The 23,739-nt window shown below is 41.5% G+C and overlaps 4 protein-coding genes across 7 annotated transcripts in view; 3 read left to right on the forward strand and 1 right to left on the reverse strand.

The window, feature by feature from the left end:
- Positions 1–268: 268 nt before the first annotated feature.
- On the forward strand, positions 269–7,360 carry LOC119010817 (cysteine/serine-rich nuclear protein 2-like). The gene is made up of 5 exons (XM_037083316.1): positions 269–450; positions 2,978–3,189; positions 4,901–5,163; positions 5,246–5,548; positions 5,800–7,360. The coding sequence occupies exons 2-5, from the start codon at positions 2,979–2,981 to the stop codon at positions 6,769–6,771; spliced, it is 1,749 nt and encodes a 582-aa protein (XP_036939211.1). The 5' UTR covers positions 269–450; position 2,978; the 3' UTR covers positions 6,772–7,360.
- Positions 7,361–8,224: 864 nt separating this feature from the next.
- Positions 8,225–13,526, forward strand: gorasp1a (golgi reassembly stacking protein 1a). The gene is made up of 9 exons (XM_037083104.1): positions 8,225–8,420; positions 9,304–9,384; positions 9,469–9,672; positions 9,787–9,873; positions 9,973–10,103; positions 10,491–10,623; positions 10,809–10,917; positions 11,263–11,406; positions 11,499–13,526. Exons 1-9 carry the CDS (start codon positions 8,358–8,360, stop codon positions 11,984–11,986), a joined length of 1,440 nt encoding a protein of 479 aa, XP_036938999.1. The 5' UTR covers positions 8,225–8,357; the 3' UTR covers positions 11,987–13,526.
- A 59-nt stretch (positions 13,527–13,585) lies between these two features.
- Positions 13,586–23,693, reverse strand: wdr48b (WD repeat domain 48b). Of its 2 annotated transcripts, none has more exons than XM_037083102.1 (18): positions 23,554–23,693; positions 22,704–22,844; positions 22,488–22,563; positions 22,162–22,374; positions 21,917–22,005; positions 20,062–20,163; positions 19,755–19,979; positions 19,313–19,387; positions 18,927–19,029; positions 18,739–18,836; positions 17,922–18,029; positions 17,732–17,828; positions 17,553–17,648; positions 17,013–17,118; positions 16,768–16,855; positions 15,522–15,598; positions 15,219–15,411; positions 13,586–15,119 (listed from the first exon to the last, which is right to left on the reverse strand). In XM_037083102.1, the coding sequence occupies exons 1-18, from the start codon at positions 23,599–23,601 to the stop codon at positions 15,024–15,026; spliced, it is 2,031 nt and encodes a 676-aa protein (XP_036938997.1). In that variant the 5' UTR covers positions 23,602–23,693; the 3' UTR covers positions 13,586–15,023. The 2 variants fall into 2 exon arrangements, with proteins under 2 accessions (XP_036938997.1, XP_036938996.1); XM_037083101.1 differs by having other exon boundaries at positions 22,488–22,566.
- Positions 22,740–23,739, forward strand: part of LOC119010720 (sodium channel protein type 4 subunit alpha B-like) — a 46,321-nt gene continuing 45,321 nt past the window's right edge. The window contains exon 1 of one of the 3 annotated variants that reach the window (XM_037083100.1): positions 22,740–22,870. The gene's annotated coding sequence lies outside the window, so the exon portion shown is untranslated. The remainder of the gene's footprint in view (positions 22,871–23,739) is intronic. The other 2 variants (XM_037083099.1, XM_037083098.1) reach the window with 2 other exon arrangements.

The following is a 23,739-nucleotide window of genomic DNA, read 5'->3' on the forward strand; positions in this document are numbered from 1 at the left end:
AAACGCTGAAAGTGGCTTTTATTTCCAGGCTTGTGTGCATTAAAATTGGCTGGTTTGATCTTAACACACTAACTCACCTGATTTTGAGCACAATCTCAATCTAGGTTTAATTAGAGCGTTAATCGCAAAAAAGCATTGTTACGCTTTAGTGAAGTGGACTATCATGTACCCGTCAATCCTCTAATAGCTTATATTCGACCTTTCCTTCGGAATTGCTAGCCATCCTGACAGTTGTGCGCATGCGTGGGAGACTGAGTAGGCTGCACTATCTTGCTGCGGGCTGTCGTGTCTCTGGGAGCTCCCAGCCAGTCCTCTCATGTTCGCACTGGTACTACTGTGAAGCTTTACATAAACAGAGGGACACACACAGCTGGCTGGACCGCGGACAAGAGCCACAACTTCGTGTCAGTTTCAGCCTTCGTTTGTTATTATGCTGCCTTTTACTTCTTGGTGAGTAACTACCGAAAAGGCAATGTAATATTGCGCCCACGGGGTTTCTGTTCGTATTTACTGTGGTTCACAAAGTGACCTTATCGTATTTCTGTTTATCACTTCGAGTTACGTTTATCTAGAATCACGCAGCCTATAATTCGGTGTAATGTGGGCAATTACCCGAGCGTGACTGTTAATTTCACTGTAAATGCTCTGTTTCGCGAAGCTCCAGGGAGCCTAAAATTAGTACTAATGTTTAAACAAAGTTCCCATCACAAAGATAAGGACTCTACTCGGCGGCTGGAGCAGCAGAGGAACTTCGCTGTGGTTTAAATGGGACTGTCGGTGTGTCTGTCTGTCACGGACAGAGAGAGAGGTGGGGGGTGTTGCCATTGTGGCTGACATGATCGCCGTGTGTCTCCTCCAGGGGTGAGGAGGTCAGCAGCCTAATGACTGTTGTTAGTCCGAACAGGAAACGACTCGTGCACTCCCCTCCAGTGAAAAACCTGCCATGACATCCGCGCGACATTCCTGGAGGGATGCAAAGTGTGTTTGAACGCAGTGGGGAAGTGATTGTGAAGTTGTTCTGCGTCATGGTAGTTTGTCCCCGATGCCGTCACTGTAAAAATGCCCTACAATCTATTCTTATCTACTGTAGTATATTAATACAGTACACACACACACACACACACGCGCTTCTTGTTTCACGTGAACGCGCACGTGGACTGTGTGCCTCTGCTGCTTTGAACCTTTAAATTATTGATGTGCTCTCAGTGGATACCCACATGGACACTAAGCTCTGTGCACACTGTCAGATAGTAAATGCAACACTGTCAGATGTAATGTATATGACATAACTGGGAGGAGAGCAAAAATACTACTGCTGCAATGCAGCATTAATTAGATCCTTTTATTTGAGAAATATTAAACACCATGTAGACAATTTCCAGCTGAGCTGAATCCTTCCCTATGCAGCAGAGGGCTGTACAGTGTAAACAGTGTGATGGCACAAGGATCTGTCTCTTGTTTCACCTCTTTTTTTCTGACGGATCCAGGAAGTTCCTCACTCAGAGTGCACACACGCCGTACACACAGATTGTGTGTTTACTTGCTACAGACAATCAGAAACCTTTTTTCTTGCAGCTCCAGCGCAAGTGTGGATAAGTGCATCGCAGTGGCAGAGAAGAGGGTGGTCAGTGGTTTATATCGTGTTTTACTCACTAGGAGGAATGTCACTCTTTGGCCCGTGCACTCTGTCTTTTAGAAAGCACACATGCTGTACTGTTTTCCGTGGCTCGAGTGAGGTTGAGCGTTCCCTACCCTCCTCTCTGGGATTTGAGGGGAGGTCAGTCTAAATCCTGGTCAGCTGCTTGTATTAATGTCACTTATTATTATTATTGAACCATGATGGATCTTGAGGTCAAACAGGTCTGATTTTGTTTGGAGCCAGAAAGAAGGGTAGAGGTTTTATGTGATTGTACTCCGTTTACAGACTTAAGACTTAGATGTGAACCTGAGTGATTTGATGGCTTTGGATCATTCTTACTGCAGTTTAAAAAATATCTTGACCAAGCCAATTGCTGAAACAATTATATTGTTTAGTTGATTTAGTTAGTTTAGAAAATTAACCAGCAAAAATTAGGATATTTGATTTTTAAAGTCATCGCTTGAAGAAAAAAATGAACTAAAATGCTCTGATTCCAGCTTCCCAAATGTGAATTTTTGATGTTTTCTTCAACTTTCATGGTATTAATATATTTTTTTTTCAATTCACCAGGTTGACACACAGAGACGTATATAACTTACTATGTTGGACTAGATTAATAACAACACAGCAACACCACTCTCGATTAGAACATTTTCTCTTCCACTCAGTAGCTTCAAACAGCCCTGCTAAGGGTTTGTTACCCTGAAATTACTCATGTTTGGATTTCTTTTCCATGTTCACATCCAAAAATAGCAGCCACTTGAACCAATACAACCCCCCCCGGTCCTCAGCAGGCAGCCATTGGACAGTCCGTTTCCACGTATTCTTCACAAAAAACTTGAGGAATCATTGGAATGTTAATTACTCTGTGGGGAAAAGAAAAAGAGCTGTTTTATTTTTTTTCCTAACGCTCTCAAGTGCTCAGCTGGCTGGGAGCAAAAGTAGGACTTCAGTTCATACTTGTGCTCTTATGAAGCATCAGTTTGCTGGATAATCACTATCAAGATGTAATTAGACAAACTTGTGCCCTGAAACCGGCTCGACCGGCAGAGCGACGGCTTCCTACAGGAAAGACCTCTCGTTCCTCCAGATGTCATTGTCAAAAGATGTTTACAATTACAAGGAAACGCATCATGGTTGTTAGAGAATTGTTAGCTCATTAATAAATCATTACATAATGCCTCATTTCATGTTCATGGGCTAGGAATGCTGCTGTGTGGACAAAGCCACACATTGCATATGTTTTCAGCCTCCTCCTGTGCTGAACTGTGCATTTATCGCCATGGTATGATAAGTATTTGAACCAGTTTTCCTTTTTTTGTGTGTGTGTTTACGCAGAATGTATGTCAACCACCACAGCCAAACAATGAGGGGCATCCTGAAGAGAAAGTTTACGGAGGTAGATGACTCCTCCTCCTCCTCCTCCTCCTCTCCTCCGTCCTCCCTCTCCTCCCCTGCCTCCTCAGAGTGGGAGTCCGATGGGGAGAGCAGCCCCTCTGACAACCAGGACTTCACACCTCACAGCCCGTCTTCACCCGCCAGTTTACCCAGTAAGTTCAAACCCACGGCCAAATGTGTCTTCCTCTCTTTCAAATAATGCAAGCCTCCTCTTTATCTGTCCGTTTTCCCATCAGTGTTTTTTAGGAGTGTCTTATCAGCCTGCAGCAGCACTGGCATGAAGACGCTAACCTTAGGGCGGTACTTGATATTGCACACTGAACGGCTCGCCTCTGGACTGTCTGTGTGGTTGGGTGGAGTGATGATTTGCCTGAGCAATAGAATGTTATGGAATCAATTTGAATAGGAAGGCCTCTTTAAACAAGTCCTATCTAATGGCCTTATTAAGATAACACAAAGCTGCAGAGAGGGCCACACAGTGACAAAGTATTCCTCATTTGTTGTTGTTGTTATACAGCCTAAAACCTTATGTGTAACAGCTTCAGGCTTGTTATTCTGAGCCCATTACCAAGTCACAATAGAGTCATGGTGCGAACAGTGCCCCAGTGTGGAGCTTTAGAGACACACAGAGCAGCTGAGATGAGCTTAGTCAGCTGGTCTCAGTTGTTTACTGAATGTAGGAGCAAGACTTCTGCTTTGGTTCTGTATGAAGGTTAGATCATTCTGTGAAACTGTCAAGCCAAACTTTAACCTGATTGATACTGAAGATCAAACCAGTAGAATAAGCCCATAGACTGTGTTCTGGTAAACCTTCAAAGAACAGCTGTCAAACCCCGGTTTACTTCACTGCTCTTTGTACTGTTGTTGTGTCCACTGTTGCCATGGACCTATTACTTGGTATTTCCTGTCCACATGTACGTTAAACTTCTGACCCAAGTGACTGCAGTGAAGCACCTGTAGTGTGTCACCTAGTGGCCACTCAGAGAGCTGCAAAAGACAAAGCAGACAAAGAGTTCTGGGCCTGTACTTATAGGGTTTCCAGGCCTGTGTTTTATTACTCATAGAACCGTTACATTTAGTGCGCCAGAAAAAGATTTAGTGTCTCCCCAGCACATAGTATGTCAAATGCAGTGTGTCAAAAATACCAGGATGTTGTACTGCATCTGGTCGCATTTTGCAGTATGCAAGCCAGCACGCCTGTCTGGCTTTTCTGACCCAGAATCCTCAGTGCAGCAGAAGATATATCACAGTAACGGAGCTGCTGACAGACTGCGCAGACTGATGAGTCATCAGTATTTATTAAAGCTAAAAAGAAAAAGTGTGCGATTTGGAACAAAGCATAGGAAAACTTTAAGTTTAATTAAGAATAAATAACTCCCACAGTACCTCAAAGTAGGACTCGAGACTATGGATTAATTTATGCTTCCTGCATTGACATTCAGCTGGGCGATCGACTTTTGCCAGGAGAGAGCGTGGCGTCACTCTTTTACAATATTTAGCGAGTTAAGATTACCATGACCTATTGCAGTTTTTCTGGTTGTTGTGGTTTGGTGTATAAGACAGTGGCAGCGCATCATCGTTGTTTATTCGTCGTTTGGATAAATTTAAGCCAGCTACCCATTTTCCTTCATCACACGGAAAGATCTTGACACATTTTACACGAATGACACAAATGACCAAAAAGTACAAGTTCAATTACTCTAGGACACTTGATAAATATGGCATTAGAACTGGACTGCTCTCACAGACATGCCCATGTGCTCACAGTACATTGTTAAGGTCCTACCTGTCATTGTAGAATATGGTCACTGTAAAACTGGAGCTCATAGCTGTTCTCGTTGTGTCTTTCTCTAACGCAACCAGTTTGCTCCATCCTGAAGAGGCCCAAGCTTGCAGGCACTCAGAGCACCGTGCGCTTTGACCAGGTGACGGTGTTCGGTTTCCCACGCTGCCAAGGCTTCACCAGTGTGCCCAGCCATGGAGGCGCCACCCTGGGCATGACCCGGAGGCACAGCACCCTCCAAAGCTACACGGTGGCAGAGCACGCTTTGCAGCGACAGCACAGGCGCAGGGAGAGGCTCATAGAGAGACTGAGACAGGAGAGGCTCGAGGCGCTCAAACACAAAGTGAGTGCACTTCATTTCTAGATTAGTCCGCATTGCTCTATACATTGCAGTCATTTTACCTTATCTGTTGTGTCGATTCCAGTTGATCACCAGCGGGGCCATTGACCAGAGAGAAGCAGACCGGCTCACCGTGGATCAGATCCCAGGTGGAGACACTGACGTCCACATCAGTGATGCCGAGCTGGAGGATGGATGTTTCCTTCAGCCGTACTCCTCAAGGCAGCGGCAGGCTCTCCTGCAGGCAGCAGGGGTGAAGCGCATAGACCGGGAGGAGAAGAGGCAGCTTCACGCCCTACGTCTGTCCAGGGCGGCCTGTGGATGTGACTGCCAAGGTTTTTGTGAGCCAGAGACCTGCGCATGCAGTCTGGCAGGCATCAAGTGTCAGGTAGGACACTTATACTAAGAACTACTTTATTGGAATCTTGCAAATAACCTTCGTGCATCAGTGGCAATCATTTTTTAGAGATCATCAATAATATTAGCTAGATTAGAAAATAACAAAAAGTGTGAGCATTATCACAGTTGACAATCCGCGGCCATCTTGTCTGCAGTCCGAAATCGAGCTTCACTGGTATCAGTGCTCTGTATAGTTCCCACAGCACTGATTTTGACTTTTTTTCTGTCTTTTACACACAGGTGGACCGCTTAAACTTCCCATGTGGTTGCAGTAAGGACGGCTGTGGAAACACTCAGGGGCGCATTGAGTTCAACTCGAGACGCGTGCAGACTCATTACATCCACACTGCCATGAGACTCGACCTGGAGAGGCGACTGCAAAATGAAACACTGAGCCAAGAGGACCAATCAGGACTTCCAGAGGACCTTCAAGAGTACGTGGACCAGGATGAGGCCGACACAGTGCAGAGCATACAAGACAAGAGCTGCCCCTTTGGGTTCACAATGGAGGAGGACGGTCTTCCTCTCACCATGCCCGCCACACCTGCCTTTCACTTCACGCCAGAGCGGCTGGTAGTGGAGGACAACAGCTGCAGCAGCGACATGACCGAGTCCTCTTGTTCCTCCTCGGACTCTGACACAGGAGGATGCCTTAACGCGAGTCAGAGTCTTCCCGAGGTTGATGGAGGTTTGTCACGTGCCCTCAACATCTGTGACAATGATAGCTACTCAGCGTGCGGCCAGCTGGGGCACACAGGAGAACCACTGATGCAGCACAGCAACAGCACACCTACTGACAGTATGGGACCACTGACAACCAACACATTCACAGACAATATGAGCAGGACGTCACTGACTGATTACCTCGATGAGAACGCAAACCAAGCCAGAGACTTGTTTGATGATGACTCTCTTGAGGGATTCCCCAAAACCCCCTCCCCCACCGTGGACTACTCCTCAGGCAGGTACATGGACCTGAGTCTCTCCTCGGACTCCGACCTTGAGTTCTTCGACAGCGACTACACCTCTGGACCTCTGCACAGCTCTTTCAAACTACACAGACCCTCGGACAGCTTTTTCCACATGCAGCTGTTCAGCTCTGTTGATCTGCCACAGTACGAGTCGAGCACCTACCTCCTGGAGTCTCTGATCGGCCTGACTGAATCGAGCCCAGAGCAGGGTTACGCAGTCAACGATATTCAACTTTTATAGCTGATTTAAGGCAATCTTGGACATAACAATAAACTGTATAAGATAATTTAATGTATAAAGCACTGCTTTTATGTATTTCTAAGACTATTTCAATGTACAAAGAATGATTGGTAAAATATTTTTTCTTAGCTGTATATTTTTCTATTGTCTCAAAATAATTTTGCCTTTGTTTCAGAGAAACTACACTTGAGTAATTAATATATGTCTTTTTTTGTATTTCCTGAACCTATACAATGATCTCTGACATGTTATTTAATGTCTTATACCATGGCCACCAAGAGTATTTGGATTGGTTGGAGGACACATAGTTTCATTGCTCTTTGCAAGATAAAACTAATGTCTGGAAAATCGTGTTGGTCATTTTTATTTTAAAGGTCACAAATTTCCTATTTTAAATCTGGCCATGGTATAAGCAGGATAATCCACTTTGACACATGCAGTAATGGAAAAAATAACATTTTCAACCTCTGGGTTGTTTTATTTGTATTTTTTTTAACTGCCCAGTTAATCATGGATTATCCTGTATAGGTCTATAAGTAAAAATATGGTTAGAATATTTCTGTAAAATAAACATTTTTATTTATTTATTCACTAGTTTCAAATGAATTTATTCATGGGAGATACATTTCAGTGTATTGTCTTGTCTTAATATCACGGAATGTGATTTGTGATTCTTATAGTGCAGGGCCAAGAAGAGGACATATTTACATTTATTTTTCTGTTGGCATCTGTTATCATGCACAAAAATTATTTTAACAGTGAGCCGGCATGCATATAAGGATTTAACTAAGTATATATATATCTATCTATCTATCTATATATCTATATATATATCTATATATATATATCTATATATATATATATCTATATATCTATATATCTATATATATATATATCTATATATCTATATATATATCTATCTATATATATATATATATATATATATATATATATATATATATATATATATATATATATATATATATATAAAATGGCACCCCAAGTACTTTACTTATACATGTTTTGGGCAAATATCTTAATTTTTAAACAACTACATTTATTTGACAACTTTAGCTACTAGTTAATTTACAGATTACATGCTGCAAGTAATGCATGTTTTAAATAATGTATTTTATATGGAAATAGATTTTAAAAAGATGGATTCTGATACCTGAAAAAATACTGAAACCCTGATCAAAAACTACATGAAACATACATACAAACGTATGTATGTATGAAACATATGTACAAACTTACATACATGAAAATACATTTGTAATTTACTTACTTACTCAGTTTTTTTTTTATTTCTAACATTGCACAGAATATTATGATACTCTGTCTTGATTGATTTAATTGATTAACAAACCTAAAATCAGTATAAATATTTTTAAATTATTCATGAGCAGAGATGAAGCCGCTTCACCAGCGTGTGTATGTGCGCATGCGTGTTTGCGTTCGATACCAGCGGTGCTCGATAGTTTTGGACTGCAGACAAGATGGCTGCGGACTGTCAACCGTAATAAATTTCACACTCTTGGTATTTTCTAATAATATTAGCTAATATTTGAAAGGTCCTTGCAGAAATGGGTTTATCACAGAGTGCAGAAGTGGCCGAAGGAGGAACCTATGGATACCATGTGCACGGCGTAAGAATTATTCAGCTTTTTTTTTGTATTTGGAACAGCGTGTACTGCAGCTTATGATGAGATGTTACTATATGCTAACACAGACAGCTAGCTAAGTAGTTGATGCAAACCCACCGGCGGTAAAAGCTGATGAGGTGGCACTGTTTACTTTTTTATTCAAAGGTGACACAATGCGAGGGGAACTTTATTTGTTCATTTAAAAAATAACGCGTGAATTCAAGCTTGTAACTTTTCGCAAACAAAACTTACAACAGTCCTGAATCCACTGAGCTATTTATTATTATTATTATTATTATTATTATTATTATTATTATTATTATTATTATTATTGTTATTTAACAAAGTTAGAATACAAGATGAGCGCCGGTAGCAGTTAATGTAAAGGTGTTCAGCATGCGGACAGATTAAAGAGAAGAAAACAGAAATAGATGAATCACCTGACTCCAACATTTTCACGGTGTTGCAACAAATAGAATGACTGTACATTAAATTGTATTAGAGCAGAAATTATTAATCGATTAACTGATTTATCGATCGAGAGAGTTCAAGGAAAACGGCCTGAGACATTTTAGGTTTAAGATTCTCAAATGGGAAGATTTGTTTAATGTATTAATATGATTGTAACTGAATATATATATATATATATATATATATATATATATATATATATATATATATATATATATATATGTATATATTACTGTTGCTAACTATAGAAGAATTATTTTTTTAAAGGTTGTTTGGTTCTATCAACTATTAACTGAATAATCGTTAATCTGTAATGATAACAATAACCCATAGTTGAAGCTGATTAATGTCGTGATGCCACTAACTAAGGATGAAGCTTCACAAGTATTAGAAATACTGGTGTTGTTTTTGGCAGGTGCAGCCGAGTTCCCCTGCGGAAGAGGCCGGACTGCAGCCCTTCTTTGACTTTATTCTGTCTCTGGACAACAAAAGACTAGTAAGTTCAATGGTTGGCTATTATAAGTAGTGTTAGAGAGTACAGATACCCGCAGTTTTGACTCCTTTCATTGATGTTCACCAGAATGAGGAGAATGAGCTGCTCAAGGAGCTTCTGAAAGCCAACATGGAGAGGGCGGTGAAGATGGAGGTGTACAGCACGAAAACCACCCGAGTTCGTGAGCTGGAGGTGGTTCCCAGTAACATGTGGGGAGGACAGGGCCTGCTCGGTGCCAGTGTTCGCTTCTGCAGCTACCAAGGAGCCAATGAGAATGTCTGGCATGTTCTGGTGAGCTTCTTCATCAGTAACAAGGAAACCAAAGCAGATAACCTAACTCTGATTTGAACTTCTCCTTACCCCACTACATTTACTTTTCGTTTACTAACAATTCAATTCCTGTAGGATGTGGAAGCCAGTTCACCTGCTGCGCTGGCAGGGCTTCAGCCACACAGTGACTACATTGTTGGAGCAGATCAAGTGCTGCAAGATGTAAGATGCTTTATTGTCAGCGTTTGGCTTCCTGTCTTTGAATTAGAAGTATTTTTGGAAGATGAGTTGTAGTTACAGTCCGAGTTATTTATTTTCTAGTCAGAAGACTTCTTCTCGCTGATTGAGGCCCATGAAGGGAAGCCCCTGAAGCTGCTGGTGTACAACACACAAACAGACGCCTGCAGGGAGGTGGTGGTCACACCAAATGGAGCGTGGGGTGGAGAGGGCAGGTATGTGACAATACACAAAGTATTCAGGGTGACTTACTGGAGAAAACCTCTGCTTTTCACCCTTAGTATGTTAATTGTTTTGCCTTTGGGCTGTTCGGGCTATTCAAGATAACATTCACTCCTTTCCATTTCAACGAAAACCAAAACAGTTTGTCCATAATGCCGGTGTTTGGTGTCACTGGAGATAAATGCTAAACAAAGACAAAGGTGCATACAGATCAATTCTCTTCTGGTCTGTTTTCTGTTGTTTGATTTATTCAGATAGATCAACCATTGAAGTAATTTACAATGAAGCCTTTTTACATTACACAGTATACATTTATGTTTTTAAAAGAACAAATGGTTTAATAAGTGGTCTCAAAGCATTCCCAAAATGTTTGCTCGTAGTTTGGGTTGTGGCATTGGTTACGGCTACTTGCACCGGATCCCAGCACTTCCTGAAGCATCGACGGCAAAGCCTCCCACCCCTGTTCCTGAGGAGGAACTGTCTCCAGAGCTGCCAACGCACGGATTCACAGAGGTAAACCTGAATCCACTTTACTACAACAGCTGCAACTGATGATTAATTTCACTTTTAATTAACTAGTTCTTTCAGCATTATCATTTGTCTGTGTTGCTGCTATTGTAGCTATTTACTTACTTAGTGTACTGTGACATCAGATCAAATTATTGGTAGTAGCAGCTGTTTTCCCGTTTGTTTTCCAGGCACCTTTGATGGCACCTTCAAGCCAAAGTGAAGATGTGTTGGACCTGGAGCAGGTCGCCCTGCAGGAAGCTCCTCTACCTCCACCTATCCAGAGAGTCATGGACCCAGGTCAGTTCAAATACCCATACGGCTTTAGAGGACGTTGATATGCTACATCTGTGTCTCTGTGGTGGGGATGGACATCACTAGTCTATCAATATCATCATTTGAGACTCTGTATCAATATCAAGGTATTTGGTCAAATATATTGTGATTGTTGATTTTGTCACCCAGTTATTGTATTTCTGAAGTGCCTTAGAGGAGATTTCTAAGTAGTGAGATATTTGTGATTGGTTTATCGCAATATTGACTAAAAATATGGCTTCTTTATTTGGAGACCATACTGCTCTGCCCTGCCCTTTTGCATCTCACTGTATATATAAAAGTCTTCCTCTCCTGTGTTTGCTCCTCAAGGTTTCTCAGACTCTGAAGTGGCGGTGATGACCCCTGACACTGCAGATTTGGTGGACAGACTCGAACTGTCCATGTCGTCCATCGACATGACCAACACCGCACTGGCTATGCATGAGGAGAAGGAAGGTGAAATCTCCGGTGTTGGTAAGTAGGACGGACCAGCAGCAGTTCCTAACAGATACTTGCCACATTTTTTTGGAAAGAACATGACTATGCTTGTATTTCCTGTCGTACAGAGGAGCTCGAGGACAGTGTGCTGCTGTCATCGTCAACAGAAAACCAGACTGACCCACAAGAGCTGAGCTCTCAGGCGGCCATTGACCTCACTTCAGCTCTGGCTTCCAATGACACTTTGTCAGATTCAGGCATCCCACCAGCTGAACCATCTCACCTGCTCACAGAGTCTACAGATGAACCCGTCTCTCTCTGTGAGTCTATCAACAGCCCAACCCCACCTATGGGTGCACTGTCTCCCCTTGTAGAGTCCTCCGAGCCTCCTGCTGAACCCTCTGTTCCTGCGGAGGACCCTCCCTCCCCATCTCCCGTCGATCTCCTCCAATCCTCTGCTGTGAATGAGGTGACGGTGGACGATTCACCAGCGCCAGACGTCGAGGATGAAACAGCGCCAGTGGAGGAGTCAGACGAGCTTCTAGATGTGGCTGATGCTCATCACTGCAGCCATGAGAGTGATGAGGAGGAACCAGAAGAGACGCCTCTTGAGTAAGCTTGAATCAGGCCATAGAAATGCAAAGTGAAGTTGACAATCACTGGGGCTTTTGAAAAGAATATAGTTGATAGGGAATACACGCTGTCTGATTAGCTACACTACAGAAACCAGCTAAAGCATTAGCATATAAGTAAGAAAACACTTTAAGGTACAGTCTGTAGGAACAGCCAATTTGTTTTATGTGTCAGTTTAAAGTTACTGCTCATTTGTACGCCAAGAAGGTTTTAATGTGATGCTTCTGTGCTTGGTGCAAAATTAGATCTTACGGGTGACGAGACTTTGGAACACAAAAGTGAATACTTGAACACTTCCAAAGATAAACACATGCATTTACTACAGGAAAGCACAGCTGCACCTTAATATCCAGAAACACTATCAGATTTTTTTAAGCTGCCAGACTGTTGGCAGCAAATAATGGTTCACACAATACAGCTTTTAAAAATAGAGGACTTTTACTGTAGTACATGACCCGTGTATTGGATTTTTAAGTGTTTTTAATGTTATGAGGGAACTATTTGTCGACATGTGCTGTGTGAAACCAGTCAGTACAAGTTTTTACATCAGTTTTGAAAAGGTCAGTATGTTTTAAACGTGCACTATGTAGTTTTGGGAAAGACACTTCAATCAGAAGAGAAGGACCTTCATCGACTGATTTTATTTTATACCTAAACTGAACACCTTTCAGGGTTCTCCCCAGGAATTGTTAGTGTAGTGGCACACCATCAACCAGGGGACGGACGGCTTTTTTTTTTACGAGAAGACCGCGGCAGCCCACAAACACCTGCTATAAAGCTAACATTGAAAGTGACTATAGTGGCGCTGAGCTAGCAGTATAGCGGCGCAGCGCTGTTGTTCCACCGTCTGGGGAGAACCTGCCTTTAAATGTAACACAATTTTATCCAGTTTTACTTTGTTTACATTTGGCAGACCCTAACACTTTTCTCACTTCAACAGTGTTGAGAACAGCTTGTTTATTCAGTTAAGGAAAAAGAAATTTGTATTGTTACCTCATTAATATTGTCAATACTAAAATCCTGAGTCTGAATTTATTCTTTTTACTACTCAGTGCCCCTTTAAACACTATGTATTCAGCCATACAGTTTGTGATCTTTTTGAAAAGAGTTTTACTGCCTGTATTTTTAGATTTATGTCCCTATGTCTCCTTCAACTCTTATTTTGTAATTTTGGTGATCTATGCAACAGTAGACGAGCACTGTGTACACCCAGTAGATGACAGACCTTTCATATAGAGTATGGAAGAAGTCTGACAACAGTGATGCTGCTGTTGAGTTAATTGTTTTCTGTTTTTTCTAGGGGGCTTCTTAATGTTTTTCACAGTCAAAGTGGGTGCTAGTATGTAAAATAAGGAAAAGTATTTTTGCAGATATTTTATCAAGTAATCATATGTTTTATTAGGAATGAGTGGAGAGTCTTTTGATGAATGTGAAACGGGCGAATCTTTCGATGGTTAAACAATCATATCACTTGACTAAAAAAAAAAAAAAAAAAAAAAAGTTGTCCCTTGTTTTTCTTATTTCACACTCATCAGCTGAACACATTACAACTCAACAAACATCCACTTGTAATCCTCATATCTGTAATTGTTAAACCATTCCAATTTATTTCTTCCAATGCCTAAAATATACATATTTCACAAATTATTACAACAAGGGATATTGCAGTGTTATGGCCCAATTTTGGTACCCATTGTGTTTTTTGGCCAATTAGAGCTCACTCGATGCATCCTCACTATGGCGTTAAACACACATCATGGCAAAAAGTAACGGCAGAAAATTTACAATGAGAGGATCTGTTGTTCTGCTTGGTGACACCAAGAGAGAAATGGGTATTACCATTTATTTCACTTTGGTGAATTTCCCACAGTGGTTGAATATTTATATGTTCTCTTGGATGAGATTCCCCTTCAAGTTATATTCATGTTTCATTGAACTCCTATAGAATCTAAAATGAAATATACATTTGGAACAGCCCTCACTGTCATCAAAGTCACTGCTCATGACCCAAGCACAGAGCGAGTAAGCACAAGTTATTGTTAAAGATACATACCTTATAATATATAATTTCCCGATTGCTAAGATGACTTGGACGACTACTAACATTCTTAAACTGCAGATTCTGGCTTGTAGTGAATACAACAGATGCAATTTTTAACATCCAAGTCAAATTACCTTCATGATCATGAATGTGTGCTCTAGGGATTTGGAAAATATAACAGTTTGTTTTCAGTAAGCTGTACAACAACACAATAAAACTGCTGCAAAACCAAAAGTCACTTAAATCAAAAAATGTTGTACATGTATTTACAAAAACAAATGAACATTCAGTCCATTGAGAACAGCACAGCTAAACAGAAATGACAAAGACAAGTGCTTCTGTCAATGAGGTTCAAGCTCTGCAGTAATTAGATGTCTAAGCCGAGGTTAAGTTCAAGTTAAGATGACGACAGAACAGAGGAGGACTGTGACGCTACCCAGAGACCAAGTGTACTCCTAAACTGGTGATACAGCTGAGACAGGTGTGGAGTGTTTGTAGAACAAGGACAGTTTCTGGAATGTACTAGAACAAACAAACAGTCTACTACATCCATGTGCACACACACACACTCTTGGACACAAACATGTACTGTAACTTCAGTCGCTTCAAAATAAAGATGCCAATCTGAAGGAAAGAATAAACATAGCAGTCAAAGAAAAGAAGAAAAAAAAAAAACGAAGATATTGGTGAGCGCTGGAGAAAACAGTCCATTCTCTTGATTCTTGTCAAACTGTAAGAAAGAAAAAAGAAAGAGAAAAGAAACACTACGGACCACTCTTTTCCCAGGTGTCTCTTGGCTGCTCCGGCCTGTTCTGGTCAGTTCCCTATGATACACTGTGAGTCACGTCCTCACAAATTTTACTGGATTCTCATTGATGCTGCAACTCTGGACCTCACAATGGGGTTTTCGGGTACTACATGTCAGAGGTGGGTGGTGATTGGCAAATGACGAAAGGTCCCGTTTTAAAAATTGTGACTTTCACGTGGACTTCTGCCTATAGTGAAGCGTCAAGTCCCCTCCGCTCTTCCAGATAAAATGTTTAACTGTTCGCAGGTCCATGTTGGGATCTAGAACCTGGTCAGAAGATAAAAGAGTAAAAGATTAATTCAATGAACAATGACCGAGAATGAACAAGCTTTACTCAAAGTGTACAAACAAAGACAGCATGCGCACCTGGTCTTGACACATTAGTTCGATCTTCTCCTCAGCCAGCATCGCCATGTCCTCCTCCTTCTCCTGCTCCCCAGGCTTATCGTTGGCTGACGAGCTGGTGGTCTGAGACTCGTTGTCTAGGTTGATGATCTTCTCGTAGACGTGCTCCATCACCTTCCTCACCTGGAGCATGTCACTGGCCGAGAGGCGGTCCCTGCAGAACACACGGCAGGTAAAATCAGCTCTCAATAGGCAGGCAGCAACACAGATCAGCAGCATCACATAATCAAAGGAAATACAATGAAGAGTACACATGAAACTCACTTCTTGAGAGTTTTTGCACCGGAAGAAGAATGGGGCTGGAGGTAGAATGGGATTTTGTTGAACTTGGGCATATTTTTCTGGAATAAAAGGGGAAAGATAAAACATGTGAATCAAAAAATAATAATAATGGGAGGATCAAACCATGACTGCACATGATGTATCACAGACATGCAAAATAATTTTTAAAAAATACAGTGAAATTGTCCTTTAAATCTTAACTCTGAGTTTATGTAGGAAAAAAGCACAGGTGCAATTGATAAATAATAATAATAATAATAATAATAATAATAATAATAATTCTGATAAGGGAAGCTCTGGTTTCAGGGTTGTGGTATTATTCATGCTGGCCCACTTAGATAGATCTTAACCATCATTGATGTTCTTAGTGACAACTGTGCTTTACCTACTATGACTATGAAGCCAAAATGTCTGCCGGTACAAGGTCTAATAAAGTACTTAAGAAGTACCTGTATTGTGTTCTTACACTGAAAAAGCACCTTTTACCCCCCAAAAAGTCCCTGCTCCAGAAGTACAGAAACCTTGTGGGTGGGGTTTGCAGTCGAGTACTTGCAGCACTGTATTTCCACAAACATTTTTAAAAATCTGCAGCCACAAGCCAGTTGGTTTTTGTTGATTGTGCTTTGATACATCAACATGGAATTAACAGATTAAAGCACATGGCAGATGGGCTGACAGTCATCATTGTTAATCTTCGCAAAACAGTGACGTGTAAAAACAGCCGTCACTTATTCATGTATCAGCTGATTAATTTGTCTCATTTTCGCAGGTCTTAAGAAGGCAGTGGAAATGCCGCCATGGGAATAAGTAATCTTAAATTCATTGAAAAGTAATTCCTGGGCCCAAAAATCTGGGTGTTTTAGGTATATTAATTACAGAGGCTCAGCTGACTCAATAATAAATATCATCTTTATCAACAGGAAAGAGCAGACTGATGCTTAGCAACAGAAGCATTCATGATTTCCTATGTTAAGGTACAAGATGGCAAACTGATAGTTTGGTAAAAGTCAGTGAGAATGGGTTCAAAACCACCAATGTCACATTGACAAAAATGTATTTTGTTTGCTTCTCCAAGTAAAAAAAGCTTAAATATACGCAAGTAACAAATGTAGGTTATCACAAACACTCACATGATCTTCCAAATTGGAAATTTTAGTTTATTTCAGATGTGGTCAATTTGACTACATCTTAATTGATTATTGTAAAATTAAGATGGAATTGTACTCACATCTACAGTTATATCAATAACCCACTGTGGGACTGTCTCATTCAGCAGCATGGACTCAGTCTCTCCACCTGAATCTCTACATAGCAACCTGCAACACAAAACACAGGAGCAATTCAGAGATGCAATAAATCATTCAACCAATAACATGCGTGTTTTTTACACTCATAAATTAAATTACTAGGCTCACCACAGCACTCTCAATTTATATTTAACCTGCAATGATATGGCTGTCAGTGAATCATTACCTAAATAGAGTTCTGCCTCCTGCTTCCCCAAAGATGACTGGCGTGTGTGGTGGCACTTGGAAATATCCATTTCCCTTCTGGACCCTGTTCTCCTGCTCTCCGTTCACTGAGGGCACAAGAACACAATCGTAATTGTAAGACTGAAACACAATGAATGGCGCTTTACACACCCAGCACTCATCTACAACAGCAGGAAATGATGTCAAGTGGAGCGATGGATACAAACATTGAAGTTCCCAGAGCATTACTGTAGAGGTTTGCTTGATTTAGTTTCTTAAAAGCCTTGCGAAGCCAGACCTATCTCCCCAGCATTGTGTCAGTGCTGGAGAAAAGTCTGGGTACATCAATTAGCAGCTCTTGACCCCAGATGCGATGATGCCCTTTCAAAATAGTGTCAGGGAACACTAATAGGTAAGTGTTTCGGTTAGCGGATAGCGGAAGAATGGTGGGAACAGGCACCCAATGACAGGATCTATCCCAACAGTCTTGACTGGTAAATCAGACAAGTTTCATAAGGACATAGCAGTAGCTGGTTCTTACCATGGTTCACCTCGTTCTCTTCCTCGTCCATGGGGTTGATGCGAGTTCTGGGCCAGAACTCCAGCAGAGCCTGGAGCAGCAGTCCACCCAGGTTTACTGCAGAGATGAAGTTAGCAAGTTAGCAGTTGTGAAAGATAGTCTTTTTTTTTCTTTAATATGAAATGGGTCAGATATCTTACACTTTGGGTCGGACCCATCAGAGCTTGAAAACCCAGCATCCTTTGCAGACACCCAGGCAGCAAAGCAGTCACTCTCATCCAATGTGATGGTGAGCATCTATTCAAAAAGAGAAGAAGAATGATGAGACTACTAACCAACTGCCAGCAGCTGATGGATGAGAAGTTCTTGTGTTTTCAGGTTTGGACTCACCCCAGTTTTCAGATCTACAGAGAACCAGTTTGGCACATAAACCATCTTGAAGCGCTTTTTAATCTCTTCGTCAAACTCCACTTTCCCCAAGTCTTCACCCTTGCAAGCCTGAAGGTTAGAGGTGGGTAAAACTAAAATCAATTCATCAATGCATTGCAATATATTTTTTCCCAATTTAATATCGGTTCAGAAAATCCTCTGAATTGATTCAGGCAAGCAGCGGCCCCCAAACACCCAGTGTCCCTTGCCAGACGCCGCTCGGTCCCCGCCACCTGCAGCTAGAAGCACCTCGCCCGCAACCTCACTTGAGGGTCGGAGGGTGATGCGCCGTGTCTGATGCACCGCTCTTTTGGAGACTATAAACTCCCAGCGCTGCCGGTCTCACCCTGGCTGCTGCATCATGCACCCGCATTCAGTGAGAACAGAGTTCCCCACCTTCTTAAACATTAAACTTTCTCAAGTTCAACGACCCAGCACAGCATCGTTTGAGACACAGATCAAAGTCGATTACTGCACACAACACTGAGACTCTCATAGACAACAACTTCCAGCAACAGAACAAATCATGAACTTGTTCATTCAGTTATTCATTCATTCTAAAATGGAGATGTGAAAGTGAGGTTTATAGGGAAACAATGATGTCATTTTCCACAGCAAACCCTGATTAAGTATAACACTGATGATCCTCATCTGTATTTGCTGTGGTGTGACTTGTTAGAGCATCATTCTGACTAAAAGAATCAACATGGCTTTACAAAAAATGGCAGATGCAATCTCACTGTAACATACCTAAAAATAAATACAATTCTGGGTTTACCTTCAAGACGTCCCAAAAAGCCACATTGTTGTTGGTGTCTTTGGTGAGTATGTGTCTTTTGTCATTCAGAATGTGGCACTGGATGATACTGGCTCCTCCTGCAAACACAACACAGAATTATGTTTTATAAAATGCCATAGAAGATGAAGCAGAAGATTGGGTTGTTTTAGATAAATTTAAACGTTTACCCTTGATGACTTGCTCTGGCTGAGTGCACAGTGGTGTCAGAGGGGTCGTGCAGTCATTGTCATACTCCCCTGATGATCTGAAGTTGTGCATTCCCTTTAGAGACTGCACACACAGGAAATAATAATCATTGCAGATTATGCTGGATTTTAAAAATCATGTTATCACTCTTCCTTTCAGCAACAGCTGTGATTAATGTAATGCAATTATCTCTTGTGTATCACCCACACTATCACAAAGCTGCTTTAATTTCTTAGACAAATTACAGGAGGATTACAGCTGAATAGCATTAGGCGTGGCCACTCGCACAAGTCTCCATCTACACTGTTTCCCGGACTCATCATGTTGACAGTCGAGCGGTGATCTCAGAGGTGTCACGCATGCTTACCCATTTATTAACGGATGACTTGGTGGTGGAGACCCAGATTGCTGGAGGTGGGTCAGCAGATCTGTCCAGTTCCATCTGAGCAAAAGAGAAAGATGGCAAAAGTTTGAATGAATGCACATGTTTTGCTATAAGCACCAAAATCACTGAAGAGTACTGGGTCATTATTTAAAAGTTTTTTTTGTTTGTTTGTTTTTTTTAAGAAATACAATAAAGTACAACTTTTATTATAATAAGCACCATCACTGCTCAAAGGAAACAAAACAAAAGACTCATGCATGTGAAATTAAAAAATGACTTAACTCTTAAATAACTTAAATAAGTACACCCAGTATTGACATCTACACCATAAAGTGACAACACTTAGAATCAATAGTCAATGTACAGACAACAAAACATGGAGAAATTGTTCTTTTTAAACTTGTTCATTATATTAGCTTCTTACTTTGAGCACCGGAGCCTTCTCCTCACAGATGAGAACACGGATGTCTGGGTTACGCAGGTCAGTGCAGTAGATCTTCTTGTCTCTCCCTCCAGAATAGACGTGTGTGAAGGCCTCATTGACCTGCAGGGCCCAAACCCCTTCATCGTGCACCCGGTAGGTGGCAATACACCTCTGCTGGCCGAGTGACCACAGGCGGATGGTCCCGTCTGAACTGCCTGACAGACACTGGAGAAGGACAGCAAGTTCAGATTTGTAAATTCCTGTTTAGCAGTGGCCACTGCAGTATATTTGAGATTTGTAATCTCACCTGAGTGCCATCTCGATTCAGCAGCAATGACTTGACATTGTCTGTGTGACCCTTTAGCTTCATCAGTTTTGCACATGTCCGAGGATCCCACACTCGCAGAACCTGAAGAAGTCATAAAAAAGGGAGGACATGTAAATGGGCAGATCTGTAATAAATTCAAATGCACACTAATACAAGGATTACAGGGACTAAACAAGGCATGGTAATACTTTAAGCAAAGCATTTATATGGTTTTAAAAGGGACTGAACACCTCTTGTAACCCCAGTTAACATGACTTGTTATGTCATCTAATTATTGTTCTCACAGCATCCAGGAACTTATGAAAATCTCAGAGAGGAGGGGAAAAAGGAGAAAACTTGTGGAACTGGGTATCATTTGAAAAAGGTGCGATACCGGTACCGACACTAATACCCTGACTTAAATACAAGTTCTTGAGTGTTTCTTTTTCAATACCAGTTTTATGAATTTTTTTTTAACGAGAGATTACATCACACAAGGAGTGGTGAGCCCCCATCTCTGGGCGTTACCCATTTCCTGAAGCCAATCACCAGCATTGTTAGATCTTGGCACAGCAGGAACACAGGCTTATTGGCTTGCTCACACTGATGAGATGAACTCATTTGAAAGATACTGAAATTGGGAATCAAATGACAAGACATTTTTAGATATTCAATAATATTGAGGCAATTTAGTTGGTGTCATTAAAGGATTAAAGTCACATACCCAACCTTAACGACTTGTATGTGTCATTTTCTCACTTTGGCGAATCTAAGGAGCACTTTGCCATGCCAAATTCTTCCCAAAACTGGCAATAACACTGGCTTCATCTCATTATAATCCGTAATATTTGGCTCTTCATATCCTGCAATACTGCAGTAAAGAAGACCCATCAATATGCCATTTTTGCTTTTATACACTAAACCTAACAACCTTTTTTGTACAGACGTCCATTCGTCCTTGTTAGTACCTCCACAGTCGGCTTAAAGTGATCGGATTTTTAAGATGCATGTATACACCTTAATCTGACTAAAATCGGACCGGGTCGAATTTCTCACAGTCGGATTAAAACGCCTAGATTATTCAATTGATAGTCGCATTACTCGAGCATGCATATGTTCCATCAAATTGGATTCAGATTTTGTGTTTGTTTTTGTGTGCCGTGAGCCAGAAATAGAGGGATGGCGAAATAACTGCAAGCAAGAGCACCATTGTGCATCTAGTTTGAGTATATATCATGTACAACATATACGAAATGTACAAAGATGTAGCTTCATCTCGCTCTTCGTACGCCATATTTCTCGAATGCGGAGGAGGAGTTTGTTGTTGCTGGTGATGTGAAGAGGTCAGCCGGAGGTGGCTCTATTACCACTAGTTGAAATGGGTACAGCGCCACCTAATGTACTGGTATGACATGCTTCGGCCAATAATTCGATTTTCTCACCGGCATATATACTTGGACAATTACAGTTGTCTGATTGAGTAGCTTAGTCAAACTATGGCTGTAATCCAACTAAGCTGTGCATGTAAACATACTGACTGTCTAGCATTCCATTATTTGTAAATTATATCCACAAGGCTAGCAGAGTAAGGGCGTAACATTTCTGCCTTGAACAGGCTGTGTTAAAGGGACTTTTGTGAAATCCAGACAATATGCAGAAATCAAACTAAGACACAAAACTCCCCGATAATTCAAGGTTTTGTTATTTTCTGTAATATGTACTACCTAAGGACATACTCAGTCAAGCTGCAAGATAAATAAACACCCCAGATAAAGTGTTAATATATTACAGGTGTCCTTTTCATCGAGTGTATTTGAACTAATAGTGTGCATATATGCGTGTGTGCCAACCAAACCTTTTCTGTGGATCCAGATACGATGACTGTGCCCATCTGGTTCATAGCCAGACTGTAGATAGAGTCCTTGTTCCCACTCAGAGACGAAGCTATTAGGGGAGACAAATAATGAGTCTATAGGCGCAGAATATATTCCAGAGAAACATATCAGTTATTACAGAACAATAGTCAGTGTAAATGAACAATAATCAGAAACACATGATATAGGGACCATAAATGGGCAAGCAGAAACAAACAATACTTACTGGTGACAGTGTTGTTGGAAGCAGTGAGTGCCGTTAGTGTGTTCACATCCCAAAGAAAGATCTGCCGGTCCAGACCTGCGGATGCCACAAGCTCCTTGTCCTTTGCATAGGCCAGAGCTTTCACGTAGTCCTTGTGTGTTCGTAACGTCGACATACAAAATCCTTTGTGCGCATTCCATACTTTGACTGTCGTGTCTGATGAGGCAGAGATCACTGAAACGGAAGACCGTGAAAAGTGCATCAAACTGATCTGGTGGCCAGAACAGTACACAGGCTGAACAATGCTTTAACCCTGAATAACAAAAGCTATCAGTAATTAAACTTACATGTTTTTCCATTGCAACAGAGAACTATGTCATTAACCCAGTCTGTGTGATGCTCCATCGAGGCAATGTATGGGTCCTGCTGCAGTCACAGAAGAGATAAATTAAGACAAATCCACAGGTGTATATAATAGAAAATTATCCCTATGATAATGCAGCTGCACAACCATATCGGGAGTATAACATTTCAATATAAATGAAGAATCTAAGAAGCTCTACTTTGTGCTGGTAGACGCTCCATATCCGGATGATCGAGTCTCGTCCAGCAGTGAAGAGCCGGTTCAGCGCAGGGTCTAACTGGAGTGCATTCACCCCGTTTCGATTGTACTTCTCCACCTCATCTCTAATGACATAGGACACCTGAAACACACAGGAGAGAGTGAGAGGTGAGGTCAGGGTCTTATCTCGAACACATCTGTTTTTTTACCCCCACAACACACCCACTTCCTACGGCACATTTCGCAGCTAACGGTTAAGTTTCATGCACTTACGTTGAAAGGACACGCAGAGTCGATTTAAAATAATTTCTAACTAAATGACACATATTTTGGGAAATAGTTTCCGGTTGGGTGATATTAAGCATGGTCAAATTCAGTAGTTATATCATGCTTTCTTTTCGTATTAATGTATACTGGTAGACTGCACTACAGAATCAACGAGACGCGTACGTTTTCCCAGCAAATAGACCGAGCCCAAATCCAGTGTAGCTTAGCTACCATCAACGCCGTGCTAGCATAAAAATGCTTCTAAAACAGCGCATGAAATATTTGTGCTAACTGGCGAACTGGGTAGTTGTGTTTTAACGTATGCAAAAAGCACTTATGTGATAACTGTTTAGAAAAGCATGTAATGATTTTGTCGCCAGCGTTAGCAGAAGACGCTAACATGTAGCTAACGTGAGTTTAGCTAGCTCGATTAGCCGGCTTGAGTCATGACTCATAACAGCAACTCTGCCGTCTGCGGGCGGTTATTACTGTCCGTGAAGTATCCGTCAAGCACTTTTGAGAGCCGAGGACTCTAACGTGGCAGCTGACAGACACTTTGCAGTAATGCAACTACTGTAATTTACCTGTACTTTTCTCCGCCCAGCAGCATTTTGCCTGTGATGCGTGGCCATCTTGCATGTTGACAGTCAATTCATGTGATGCTACATCCGGAAAAATAGGCAACATATGCACCTGGGCTTTATGGGTAATGTGGTTTTGACAGTGTCCTCCAGTTTCACTGTGCAATGGACTGTATCCCAGAGGATTTG

This window comes from Acanthopagrus latus, chromosome 21 (genome assembly GCF_904848185.1).
Source record: "Acanthopagrus latus isolate v.2019 chromosome 21, fAcaLat1.1, whole genome shotgun sequence".
NCBI classification, from domain to species: domain Eukaryota; kingdom Metazoa; phylum Chordata; class Actinopteri; order Spariformes; family Sparidae; genus Acanthopagrus; species Acanthopagrus latus.